The 14,888-nt window shown below is 29.4% G+C and overlaps 1 protein-coding gene across 3 annotated transcripts in view; it reads left to right on the forward strand.

Annotated features, from left to right (window-relative positions):
• The first annotated feature begins 877 nt into the window (after positions 1-877).
• The window catches only part of jar (Myosin heavy chain 95F jaguar), a 65,743-nt gene continuing 51,732 nt past the window's right edge, over positions 878-14,888 (forward strand). For 2 of the 3 annotated variants that reach the window (XM_075292577.1, XM_075292579.1), the window contains exon 1: positions 878-1,260. In XM_075292577.1, coding sequence (XP_075148692.1) covers positions 1,224-1,260 — 37 coding nt within the window. In that variant the 5' untranslated portion in view covers positions 878-1,223. The remainder of the gene's footprint in view (positions 1,261-14,888) is intronic. The other variant, XM_075292578.1, reaches the window with a different exon arrangement.

Below are 14,888 nucleotides of genomic sequence, written 5' to 3' on the forward strand. Positions count from 1 at the left end.
AAAATGAACCAAAAATAAATAAAAAATCTTAGACGCCAGATCATTCCCATTTTAACCACGTTGTAGTTCATTCTTACTATTTTTGAGAAGTGTACGAAAAACTTCTTCTGTTTTAGTTAGAATTGTATGTCATTGAAATATTACTGCCAATTAGTTCATAAAATTTTTGGGACATACTTGGAATGAAGAAAAAATCGTTGGGCTGGGAAAAATTCTTCTAAAATGTTTAAAAGCAAACTAAAACAAAATAAAATTTTTGCTATAAATATTAGTTAATTTTAGCAACAGTTTTACAACAAAATTTTTCTTCTGTGTAGAGTGGTAAATCCACATTGAGTCCAGTTTACATATTGCATTGTCTCAAGTTTTGTATAAATAAATGAAGGACTAAAAACTTATCTTCCAGGAGCCATAGAGAGATATCTCAGTTATTGTTTCCCAGAAAATAAACCGGCAAAAGAAAAATACACAAGAAAAGTGCACCCCATATAAATGCGAATAGTTTTATTCCCATCCCCTTGGCAATCAAATAATACACTACACCAGTTGTTTGTTCGATATTTCCCACTCCAATAGAAGAGATATTCAGAGAGGGCATTCACCTTCCATCAGCACCCTACCTTCACCACCCCCCAGCCACGTGTTTTGTTTATTTGTTTAGGGCGAAATATTTCTGTTGTTGTTATTATTCTTGTTGTGTGCGACTGCTATATCGTTTGATATCCATACTTGTATGTGACAACAACCCTCTTATTTCCGCCAACGGTGCAGTGCCATGTGTCAGTGCATATGTTTGGGTATTCATTCTTTATTGTTTTGTTTTTTTTGTTTTTTTTTTTTTTTTTTTTTGGGAAAGTGCATTATATTGATTTTCTTCTCCAAAATCCACATAGAGAGAGGAGGAATAACCAGAAATAAATTTATTTTTCTACCTACCTATCCATCCATTCGGATAAGGCTGGTGGTCACTACGTCACAACTACTAAATGGTTTATTAAGGGCTTAACACAAATTATATCGTATCGAAGTGATACGTATCGATCGACCTATAACTACTGTGCACGTTAACGTCATTATCTAACGAACGAGTGTCAATCGTGTGACGTGTGTATATGTGTGTTTGTTTGCTTGTGTATGCAATTTAATCAATTGCACTACATCGATTTAATTAACTAAACCTACGTCGAGGTAACTCAAGTCAATCTAAGGTTTCAAACAACAAAATGGATTTCTATACAAATAAACCGAAAAATGTTGATGGTAAGTTTTTTTATTTTTATTTACCAAATATTATATCTCTATTATGCTACAGTTTAATAATCGAACCTTAAATAGCGGAGTAAAAAATGTATATAGGGCAATTGAAGCCAATGTTGCCAAATCCACATTTCTATTAATCAAAAATTACCAAAAAAATTTCCAACCGTCGTTCCAGTTTGAACGACGGAAGCCAAAAATATTTTTTAAAAATTTCATTTCTATAGGAAATTTTTTCAAAATTTAATTTCTAAAAGAAATTTTTTCAAAATTTAATTTCTATAAGAAATTTTGTCAAAACTTTATTTCTATAGGAAATTTTTTAATAATTTCATTTCTATAGGAAATTTTTTAAAAACTTTATTGCTATAGGAAATTTTTTAAAAAATTTCTTTTCTATAGGAATTTTTTTAAAAATTTCGTTTCTATAGGAAATTTTTTAAAAATTTAATAGGAAATTTTGTAAAAATTTCATTTCTATAGGAAATTTTATAAAAATTTCATTTCTATAGGAAATGATTTCAAAATTTCATTTCTATAGGAAATTTTGTCAAAATTTCATTTCTATGGGAAATTTTGTCAAAATTTCATTTCTATGGGAAATTTTGTTAAACTTTCATTTCTATGGGAAATTTTGTTAAAATTTAATTTTTATAGGAAATTTTGTCAAAATTTCATTTCTATAGGAAATTTTGTCAAAATTTCATTTCTATGGGAAATTTTGTTAAACTTTCATTTCTATGGGAAATTTTGTTAGAATTTCATTTCTATAGGAAATTTTGTCAAAATTTCATTTCTATAGGAAATTTTGTCAAAATTTCATTTCTATAGGAAATTCTGTCAAAATTTCATTTCTATAGGAAATTTTGTCAAAATTTCATTTCTATAGGAAATTTTTTCAAAATCTCATTTCTATAGGAAATTTTGTCAAAATTTCATTTCTATAGGAAATTTTGTCAAAATTTCATTTCTATAGGAAATTTTGTAAAAATTTCATTTCTATAGGAAATTTTATAAAAATTTCATTTCTATAGGAAATTTTGTCAAAATTTAATTTCTGTAGGAAATTTTGTCAAAATTTCATTTCTATAGGAAATTTTGTCAAAATTTTATTTCTATAGGAAATTTTGTCAAAATTTCATTTCTATAGGAAATTTTGTAAAAAATTCATTTCTATAGGAAATTTTGTGAAAATTTCATTTCTATAGGAAATTTTGTCAAAATTTTATTTCTATAGGAAATTTTGTCAAAATTTCATTTCTATAGGAAATTTTGTCAAAATTTCACTTCTATAGGAAATTTTGTCAAAATTTCATTTCTATAGGAAATTTTGTCAAAATTTCATTTCTATAGGAAATTTTGTTATAATTTCATTTCTATAGGAAATTTTGTCAAAATTTCATTTCTATAGGGAATTTTGTCAAAATTTCATTTCTATAGGAAATTTTGTCAAAATTTCATTTCTATAGGAAATTTTGTCAAAATTTCATTTCTATAGGAAATTTTATAAAAATTTCATTTCTATAGGAAATTTTGTCAAAATTTCATGTCTATAGGAAACTTTGTCAAAATTTCATTTCTATAGAAAATTTTGTCAATATTTCATTTCTATAGGAAATTTTGTCAAAATTTCATTTCTATAGGAAATTTTATAAAAATTTCATTTCTATAGGAAATTTTGTCATAATTTCATTTCTATAGTAAATTTTGTAAAAAAAAATCATTTCTATAGGAAATTTTGTAAAAATTTCATTTCTATAGGAAATTTTATAAAAATTTCATTTCTATAGGAAATTTTGTCAAAATTTTATTCCTATAGGAAATTTTGTAAAAATTTCATTTCAGTAGGAAATTTTGTCAAAATTTCATTTCTATAAAAAATTTTGTCAAAATTTCATTTCTATAGGAAATTTTGTCAAAAATTCATTTCTATAGGAAATTTTGTAAAAAAATCATTTCTATAGGAAATTTTGTAAAAATTTCATTTCTATAGGAAATTTTATAAAAATTTCATTTCTATAGGAAATTTTATAAAAATTTCATTTCTATAGGAAATTTTGTCATAATTTTATTTCTATAGTAAATTTTGTAAAAAAATCATTTCTATAGGAAATTTTATAAAAATTTCATTTCTATAGGAAATTTTGTAAAAATTTCATTTCTATAGGAAATTTTATAAAAATTTCATTTCTATAGGAAATTTTGTCATAATTTCATTTCTATAGTAAATTTTGTAAAAATTTAATTTCTATAGGAAATTTTGTAAAAATTTAATTTCTACAGGAAATTTTGTAAAAATTTCATTTATATAGGAAATTTTGTAAAAATTTAATTTCTTAGGAAATTTTGTAAAAATTTCATTTCTATAGGAAATTTTGTAAAAATTTCAATTTTATAGGAAATTTTGTAAAAATTTCATTTATTTAGTAAATTTTGTCCAAATTTCTATTGGAAATTTTGTCAAAGTTTCATTTCTATAGGAAATTTTGTCAAAATTTCATTTCAGTAGGAAATTTTGTCAAAATTCATCTCTATAGAAAATTTTGTCAAAATTTCATTTCTATAGGAAATTTTGTCAAAAATTCATTTCTATATGAAATTTTTTAAAATTTTCATTTCTATAGGAAATTTTATCAAAATTTCATTCCTATAGGAAATTTTGTCAAAATTTAATTTCTATAGGAAATTTTGTCAAAATTTCATTTCTATAGGAAATTTTGTCAAAACTTAATTTCTATAGGAAATTATGTCAAAATTTCATTTCTATGGGAAACTGTGTCAAAATTTCATTTTTATAGGAAATGTTTTAAAAATTTCATTTCTATGGGGAATTTTGTCAAGTTATCGCGTTCACATTTATTTATTCATCTTTGACTTCCATATATATTTTAATTAAAAAACAATTTCCTTTATCAAAGTGTACTCCTTGATCAACACTATACTCTATTTTCCTATTTTTGTCATTAATACAATAGAGTGGAAAGCTGAAGAAAATAATTAAAGACTTGGAAATGGGCCAACACATTGTGCTTTTATTTAAACAGGAAATTTTTTTTTGCATGCAGTATTGAAAAAACGTGAGCAAAATTTGTATGTAGAAGATATAAAAAGAACTTCCCACACAGAAACAAGAAAATTAAAATTGAGGTCAATAAACTTTTCCATAAGCGTTCATTAAAAAAACAATGAACCCACCAGGAAGGATAATTTTGACTAATGAAGTTTTAACTAAACTCTATTAGAACCGCAGATGTTGCGCCGATTTCACAAAAATGAGTAAACATTTTTCGGCATATTTAGAAAAATTTATTTGATATTATTTTTTTTGTTCACTTGTTAAAAAAAAAATTGTGGTTTGAAGGGAAAAAATTAAGTTCAAAATTGCAAAAATGTCTTTAGTGTCATACGAAGTTAAAGATGGGCATATTATTGATAAAAATTTTCCCCTCTTTTTGGTCCATTTAACTAACGTACCTTAAAAATTATTAAAGTCAAGGAATTTTTCTCAAAAATTAAGTCAATTAAGTAATTCGACTAAGTCAAATTAAATTGGCTTTAGTGCCATATAGGGTTCACTTTTTTTGAATGTGTAATGTAAAACACACTCGGACTGGGTTTTAGTAAGGAGGATCCCTATAAGTAACCTAAACATTCAATACTTTGATAAAATGACATTACCCAGCAAAAAATGGAGCACTATTTCAGCAGGTTTTTTAAGGGAGAGAGGCAGTACCAACTACTTACGAAACAACCGAATCAGCGCTGATTTTTGTGAGCGATGTCCCGATTTAGAGCAGCTTCTACATTGCGCTGATATAATTGCTCATTTTAATAGAAATATTGCTCAGAAGTGATATAAAATCTAGAGTATAGCATTGTTGGCGTGAAGGAAAACAGCACTACCTTTCATGCATCTATGCCGCATGAATTGGTTGCAATAATGTAAACGAATGATCATAAACTAATTTGATTACTCGTTTACGTTATTGCCACCGATTCATGCAGTGTGGATGACCTGCCTACTTTATTATATACCAAAAAGCGCAACTAAACTCTTACAGCTGAAGTATTTTTTGCTGGGTATGTATTGCATGATCGCAGTCATATTGGCAACCACTTTATACCGAAGCTAAGATAATCTTATTTTAAAGTGTCCTCTTTAGAGCTATTCGATTTGCACCCCGAACACCTTCTGCTCAACTTTGCTTCCTATTTTAGCTTATATTTGACCTTAAAGTTAATCAACTTGTATAATTTATATGTTTTTGTATTTTATCTATAGCACCATCCTTTATCGGTCAATTATAAGAGTTTGTTGATACAGATAAAATTAACTGTGAAAGGAAAATGAACCCATAAAATGGTTGACGTTTTTATACCCACCACCATAGGATGGGGGGTATATTAACTTTGCCATTCCGTTTGTAACACATCGAAATATTGCTTTAAGACCCCATAAAGTATATATATTCTGCGTCGTGGTGAAATTCTGAGTCGATCTGAGCATGTCCGTCCGTCCGTCCGTCCGTCTGTTGAAATCACGCTAACTTCCGAACGAAACAAGCTATCGGCTTGAAACTTGGCACAAGTAGTTGTTATTGATGTAGGTCGGATGGTATTGCAAATGGGCCATATCGGTCCACTTTTACGTATAGCCCCCATATAAACGGACCCCAAAATGTGGCTTGCGAGGCCTCTAAGAGAAGTAAATTTCATCCGATCCGGCTGAAATTGGGTACATGGTGTCAGTATATGGTCTCTAACAACCATGCAAAAATTGGTCCACATCGGACCATAATTATATATAGCCCCCATATAAACCGATCCCCCGATTTGGCTTGCGAGGCCTCTAAGAGAAGCAAATTTCATCCTATTCGGCTGAAATTTTGTACATGGTGTTAGTATATGGTCTCTAACAACCATGCAAAAATTGGTCGACATCGGTCCATAATTATATATAGCCCCCATATAAACCGATCCCCCGATTTGGCTTGCGAGGCCGCTAAGAGAAGCAAATTTCATCCGATCCGGCTGAAATTTTGTACGTGATGTTAGTATATGGTCTATAACAACCATGCAAAAATTGGTCCACATCGGTTCATAATTATATATAGCCCCCATATAAACCGATCACCAGATTTGACCTCCGGAACCTCTTGGAAGACCAAAATTCATCTGATTCAGTTGAAATTTGGTATGTGGTGTTAATATATGGCTTCAAACTCCCATGCAAAAATTGGTCGATATCGGTCCATAATTATATATAGGCCCCATATAAACCGATCCCCAGATTTGACCTCCAGAGCCCCTTGGAAGAGCAAAATTCTTGCCATTCGGTTGAAATTTGGTACGTGATGTTAGTATATGGTATCCAAACACCATGCAGGAATTGGTTCCTATCAGTCCATAATTATATATAGCTCCCATATAAACCGATCCCCAGATTTGACCTCCGGTGCCTTTTGGAGAAGCAAAATTCATCCGATCTGCTTGAAATTTGGTACGTGGTGGTAGTATATGATATTTAACAACCATGCCAAAAGTGGTCCATATCAGTCCATAATCGTACATAGCCCCATATAAACCGATCCCGAGATTTGGTTTTGGACCTCTTGGAGGAGCAAATTTCATCCGAGTGATTTGAAATTTGGTACATTGTGCTAGTATATGGTCGTTAACAACCATGCCTAACTAGGTCCATATCGGTCTATAGTTATATATGGCCCTCAGATAAATCTATCCCCAATCACACAAAAATTGGTCCATATCAAGTTCATAATTGTATATAGCCCCCATATAAGCGACCCCCATATTTCAATTCTGGCTCTCTACGTACAAAAAATCCATATCGATTCGCAATTATTTGTACACTTAACTATACATAACTTTTTTGTCTAATATATACCATGTATGGACTAAATCACAGTCTTTCGTAGAAGTTTCTACGCAATCCATGGTGGTGGGTACATAAGATTCGGCCTGGCCGAACTTGCGGCCGTATGTACTTGTTAAAACCTAAAACGAACAAATTTTTGTTTATGGTATATCATGCAATCAAAATAAATTAGTATACGTTTCAATAATATATTTTGATTGAATTGTTTTTGAATTATGATAATTTTTTGGTCATTTGCTTTGTTTAGATTTTTTTTTTGGATAATATTCCTTCAGCTAATAGGGCCTAGAGCATTGGTGTTTTTACTTTTTTGTTTTATATTTCTTTGTCTTGATTTTGGAACCTCATTCAATCATTCGCCAGGGCGACTCTTACGTTCTTGGCAGTATATAAAAATACGGGGGCTCTCTGAATTATATCCTTAATTGTACTGTTACCAACACTGGTACAAAAATCTTCGCAATATTATCGAAATATGTCTTTATTCTAGAGGCAACGAAAAAAATGTGTAAGTACATTGTTCGTTATGCAGCGATTTATAAGCCTAATATTGAAACACTTCATACTATTAATGAACATTTTCATAGCCCTAATGAAGAGGTTTCGTTATGTAGAAGAATACATTTTGTTGGTTTAGTTTTAATGCAATTTTTCTTTGTATGTATAACTGTTAATAGCAATGTTCCACACTAAAGGTTATAGAATTCCTCTTAAAATAAAAGTTCGAACTGAGTCGTCACGTACAGTGAATTCAGACAACCGAATTTATTGCCAACCTCATTATGTTATAATTTTTAGCCATTAAATGTTACGTTATGATTTTTATACCACCACCATAGAATGGTGACGGGAGTATAATAAGTTTGTCATTTAAAGTATATATATTCTTGATCAGGGAGAAATTCTAAGGCGATATAACGAGGTCCGTCTGTCTGTCTGTTGTAATCACGCTACAGTCTTCAATAATGAAGCAATCGTGCTGAAATTCTGCACAAACTCGTCTTTTGTCTGCAGGCAGGTCAAGTTCGAAGATGGGCTATATCGGTCCATGTTTTGGTATGGTCCCCATATAAAACGACCTCCCGATTTGGGGTCTTGGGTTTATAGAAACCGTAGTTTTTATTCAATTTGTCTGAAATTGGAAATCTAGAGGTATTGTAGGACCATAAAGAGGTTTGCCGAAAATGGTGAGTATCGGTCCATATTTTGGTGTATCCCCCATGTAGACCGATTTCCCGATTTTACTTCTTGGGCTTCTAGAATCCGAAGTTTTTATACTATTTGCCTGAAATTGGAAATCTAGAGGTATTTCCGGGTCATAAAGAGGTGTGCCGAAAACGGTGAGTATCGGTCCATATTTTAGTATATCCCCCATAAGAACGATCTCCCGATTTAACTCCTTGGGTTTCTAGAAACCGTAGTTTTTATCTGATTTGCCTGAAATTGTAAATATTCTGGTATTTTAGGCTCACAAAAACGTGTATCGGATTAAGTTTTTATCGGTCCATTTGGTAATGCCTCCATATAGACCGACTTCACTTCTTGAGGGTGTAAATTTTTGTTTACTTACAACAGTGAACCACAAGTGGATACCCGCAGTCAACAAACTTTTGTCCACATTTGGGAGGTATCCAATTATGAGATTTTAATTTTAATGTCCACATTTGAGAGGTGTTCGCTTTTCAGAGTGTCCAAGGTTGAGAGGTTTCACTGTAATTACTTTTTCGTTTGTTTATAAGAAATGAAAATTTCTTTGTATATACTTTTTGCAACATTTACAGCATATTGCACTCCTTAAAACAGTTTCTGTACGTACTAACTTTCATTTCTCAAAACATGAACGATTTTACTTTGAGGCCAAAAATAATTCTTTCTTCCATTAAAATAAAATTAAAGAGAAAGAAAAGTAACCTATCATTATCAAAGCTAATGCATGCATATTCTTTTTATTATTCTTCTGTTAAAGTGGAATCTTTGCATGTTAATCATCATAAGTTTTTTCATCCCATTATGATAAAGGGAGGTGATACGAAGAAAAATTGCTCCCTACGAAAATTAGCAAAAGTCAAAGGGGGGAACATTTTTACAGACAATTTAACATAATCTTGATTGTCTTGGAGTTTTTTTTTTTATTGTCCTTACATAGTAGACGAGGAGATGAATGTTGTCTTCATCTTCAACGTGTATATATATTTTTTGATGAGGAACGACATTTACACTTGTGTAATGGAATGAAGTGAGGACGTGCTAAAGGCTGCAGTGTCTAAAATACTGGAAGTATGTACTTGACTTCATTTGATGGTAAAAGCATAAAGGAAGCATAATACATGCGGCATGCGAAACAATTAGGCAGATACTTTAGTTGAAAGAATACAATCTTAACAATAGGGCATAATGGATGATGATACTTTCCAAGATCACAAATTTCTAAAAAAAAATTAAAATATTATAGAATTCAATATCTCCGTCAGGGCTGTGGAGTCGGAGTCTCAAGATTTTGCCGGAGTCGGGTCGTAAAAATTTTGCTCGATTCCGACTCCTGCTAAACTAAATTTTTTAAAACACTTCACATTTTTGCAACTAAAAAGTTTTTACGCAAATTAGTTTCCATTGCCTTATTCATTCGATCAATGTACAGTATGACTGTAAATTAAAAGTAACTTTCAATTACGGAATGTAATTGGAAATTTCCTAGAATGTTAGACTAGCAAATGGGCTGCATCGATACATTTTAATGCCCACCACCATAAACATTTATTTAAAATATTTCTAGCAATCGATTTTATTTTAAGACCATATGCCTATGTACATATGTCGAATATTGGAAGAAAATTCTTTCAAAAATTTATTTCTATAGAAAATGTTGGCAAAATTTTATTTCTATAGAAAATTTAGTCAAAATTTTATTTCTATAGAAAATTTTGTAAAATTTTTGTTTCTATAGAAAAATTTTTCAAACTTTTATTTTTATAAAAAATTTAGTCAAAATTTTATTTCTATAGAAAATTTTGCAAAATTTTATTTCAATAGAAAATTTTGTTAAAAAGTTTATTTCTATAAAAAATTTTGTAAAATTTTTCTATAGACATTTTGGTCGAAATTTTATTACGATAGAAAATTTTGTCAAAATTTTATTTCTATAGAAAATTTTGTAAAATTTTTATTTCTATAGAAAAATTTTTCAAAATGTTATTTCTTAAAAAATGTAGTCAAAATTTTATTTCTATAGAAAATTTTGTAAAATTTTTATTTCTATAGAAAATTTTTTCAAAATTGTATTTCTATAAAAAAATTAGTCAAAATTTTATTTCAATAGAAAATTTTGTTAAAAAGTTTATTTCTATAAAAAAATTTTGCAAAATTTTATTTCAATAGAAAATTATGTTAAAAAGTTTATTTCTATAAATAATTTTGTAAAATTTTTATTTCTATAGCAAATTTTCTTAAAAAATGTATTCAAAATTTTATTTCTATAGAAAATTTTGTAAAATTTTTATTTCTATAGAAAATTTTGTAAAATTTTTATTTCTATAGAAAATTTTTTCAAAATTGTATTTCTATAAAAAATTTAGTCAAAATTTTATTTCAATAGAAAATTTTGTTAAAAAGTTTATTTCTATAAAAAAATTTTGTAAAATTTTTCTTTCTATAGCTATTTTGGTCGAAATTTTATTACGATAGAAAATTTTGTCAAAATTTTATTACGATAGAAAATTTTATCAAAATTTTATTTCTATAGAAAATTTTGTAAAATTTTTATTTCTATAGCAAATTTTCTCAAAAATAAAATTTAAAAATTTTATTTCTATAGAAAATTTTATTTCTATAGAAAATTTTGTCAACATTTTATTTCTATAGAAAATTTTGTCAAAATTTTATTTCTATAGAAAATTTTGCCAAAATGTTATTTCTATAGAAAATTTTGTCAAAATTTTTATTTCTATAGAAAAATTTTTAAAAATTGTATTTCTTAAAAAAAATGTAGTTAAAATTTTAATAGAAAATTTTGCAAAATTTTATTTCAATAGAAAATTTTCTCAAAATTTTATTTTCATAGCAAATTTTTTCAATATTTTATTTCTTACTCATGCTCACTGATACTCACAGCTAAGACGAAAACTTGTAAAATTACTCAAATTTTCCTATACCTCTAATTCATATTTATCGAGTGATGAATCATAAATGCATTTTGGAAAAATTGCCTAAATATTATTAATATTTCCCATATTTAAACCATGCGCCACACTGTGCCCAAGGCATTAGCTGTGCCGAAGATTTTGTAGAAGTCTGACAAATATTGTCTAAATCGGGTCAGTTTTAAATATCACAAGTATATACGACCACAAGTTCGGCCAGGTCGAATCTTATGTACCCTCCACCATGGATTGCGTAGAAACTTCTACGAAGGACTGTCATCCACAATCGAATTAATTGGGTTGTGGTATCTTAAAACTTCTTAACATCGTTTTATAAATTGTGAGTTAGTCCATACGTGGTATATATTGGACAAAAAAGGTATGTGTACACGCAGAGAAGAAATATGATCACCTCAAACATGTTTCAAGAGCAAAATGTTATTTTTATATGATGACCATGTAACATGTTTGTCACTAAAATGTTATTTTCTCGTCAAATATAACCTGCTTGCCGAAATCAGATACATGATTTGCGAAAAAATAACATGGTTGCGAAAAACATGTTACGTGGTCACCACCCAAAAATAACATTTTGCTCTTAAAACATGTTTGAGGTGATCATATTCCTTCTCTGGGTGTAGGTAAGTCTACAAATAATTACGAATCGATATGGACTTTGCACGGTACGTAGAGAGCCAGAATTGAAATATGGGGGTCGCTTATATGTGGGCTATATACAATTATGAACCAATTTTTGTGTGATTGGGTATCTATTTATCTCAGGGCTATATATAACTATAGACCGATATGGACCTACACCCTCACAAAAAATCGCTTCTGTAACATATACCCCCAAACATATTTTGCTTCAAGCATATACATTTTTGGGTATTGCCCAAACATTTATATGTTTGATCTCTTCCAATATATAATATGTTTGAAAGCATTTTGGTCTAAACAATATATGTTTGGGTAGTCTAAGTTCCAAACATTTTGTATTTTTGCATCCAAATTCAATAATGTTGTCTTCCAAAAAACAATATGTTATTATGTGAACATATAATATGTTTGGAAGCATTTTGCACCCAAAAATATGATATGCTTAAAAAAATTCTCCCAAACAATATTGTGCTCAAAATTTTATTTATTTATTTATATATTTACAATCATAATGAATTATGAAAATAAACAGGTAATATAGGTGCTAACAACATAGGTTTTCGACCTGAATGCTCAAAATTTTGTTTCTGCCCAATTGTATATTCCCCCACATCTTTCTCACTTCCACGAGATTTTTTAGTTCTTAGCACCTTTTTCTGTAATACAAACATTGTAGAAGAAATTATTCAATTTTATGATTTTTTTATTTTAATTTTACCTTTTGCCGGACGGGGATTCGAACAGCGGACCACACAGTTTGTAAGGATCAAAGAAGTAGCTGATCAAATGCCCAAGGAAAAATAAAATGTTAATTTTGTAATAACAAGCAACAACCACCAACGTAATTCAATATCGCTCCCTGTTAAATAGCGCTCCAAGCTACTAAACACATATATGTTTACAGGCTATTTCTAAATTAATATATGTTTGCATCCAAGCATATTATATTTACAAACATTTTATGTCCCAAACATAATATGTTCTAACATATTAACATATATGTCCCAAACATGTTATGCTAGTTTATGAACATTATATGCTTGCACTCAAAAATATTGTGTTTAAAAATTTGTGTTCCAAACATATAATGTTTATAGCCAAACATATGAAAAATAGCCAACCTGTTATTTTGAAGTATCCGTTATAATTTGGGAGCCACCGTGGTGCAATGGTTAGCATGCCCGCTTTGCATACACAAGGTCGTGGGTTCGATTCCTGCTTCGACCGAACACCAAAAAGTTTTTCAGCGGTGGATTATCCCACCTCAGTAACATAATGCTGGTGACATTTCTGAAGGTTTCAAATCTTCTCTAAGTGGTTTCACCGCAATGTGGAACGCCGTTCGCACTCGGCTTTAAAAAGGAGGTCCCTTGTCATTGAGCTTAACATGGAATCGGGCAGCACTCAGTGATAAGAGAGAAGTTCACCAATGTGGTATCACAATGGACTGAATAGTGAGCCTGATACATCGCGGGATGCCATCTAACCTAACCTAACCATCCGTTATAATTTGTATTTTGCATCTGGCATTTGTAAGGGAATAGCTTTATTAGTATATTGCAAAAAGAAAATAAAAATTCGATAAATGAAATCTCTATCCTAATTTATTTTTTTTTTATTCTAGATTTAAAGCACTTAAATCGCCAAAAAAATGTCTTTAATTTAAAAGAGCCGCATCATTGTCTCGGAATCGATACCAAAATCCTTATGGATCAAAATCTTTGGATCCAATTAAACGTTTACTTTGAGTGTTGATAGATATTCAGACTAGTGAAATAAAAATCATAATGACATCGAAACTTCCTTTTCTCTACAACTCAATACTGAAATTTATACCACAAGTAGCAAACATACTTTAATGCCTATCATGATGCTTTTGAGGATTTTCTAGAATGACTTCAACTCAACTCCTTGCTTTATACATATTTCCTTTCACATCATAAATTTATGTGAACTACGATGATGATGATGCTACTACTACTACTCGAGTTCAACAGAGCGATGACATTCTATACGGTCTCCTTGTATGCCTTCGCCGAAGGCAATATTGTTCATAGGAGTGAAGCAAAGAAAAAAAAGGAAAATATAAATAACAAAAAAATGTATATTAAAAAGCTACATCATCAACACCATCACAAGTGATTATGTTGCATTTCAGCGGGCATGTTTCATGTAGCGCAGCACTTCATTTATACATAGACTTCATAGTCTTTCTATGTGACACTGACTTTCTTTTTGTATGCCTAGTGGATAATAAACTACTGTATAGAATTTCTTACAAATAGGAATGACAAACTGGACAATGCTTTAAGATATTGGGGTATGTCAAGAAAATAACGATTAGTCAAAAATAGACAAATAAATCGACATAAAAATCGATATTGACGAGACGACTTTTTACGGATGAAAAATCGATTACCCGATTTCAGCCAACATCAACTGTCGATAACTCAGTTTTGGCCACCATAGAAGTAGAGTAGTCGATTTTGACAAACATAAAAGACAATTAGTCGACTTTGACCAACATTAAATCTTGCTTAGAGTCGATTTTAAATGGCTTAAAAACTCGATTTGTAGAATTTGAAAATTATGGATGTTAACCATTTTTTCTCTTTTCAATTCAAAAAATTTATTGATACAATTAACAATTTAAATCAAACTCGAAAGACTGAACCAGTTAAAAGTTATTGCTTTGTTTTAATTCTTAATAAAAACATTAATTGATACAATAATTTTTTTTAATCAAAATAAAAACACAAAGTCAATTAATCAATCGGTGTTTATTGCAAAACTCAATTTAATTAATTAAAAAGTTTAAAAAAATAATTTTATCAATTAAAAACTGAGTTATCCAATCGACATCAATTAAATTATAAAAAATAATTGTTTTTTCAACAACATCAATTAAATTTTTAACTGAATCATTTAAAACTTTAATT

Source organism: Haematobia irritans, chromosome 1, assembly GCF_050003625.1.
Source record: "Haematobia irritans isolate KBUSLIRL chromosome 1, ASM5000362v1, whole genome shotgun sequence".
In the NCBI taxonomy this organism is placed as follows: Eukaryota; Metazoa; Arthropoda; class Insecta; order Diptera; family Muscidae; genus Haematobia; species Haematobia irritans.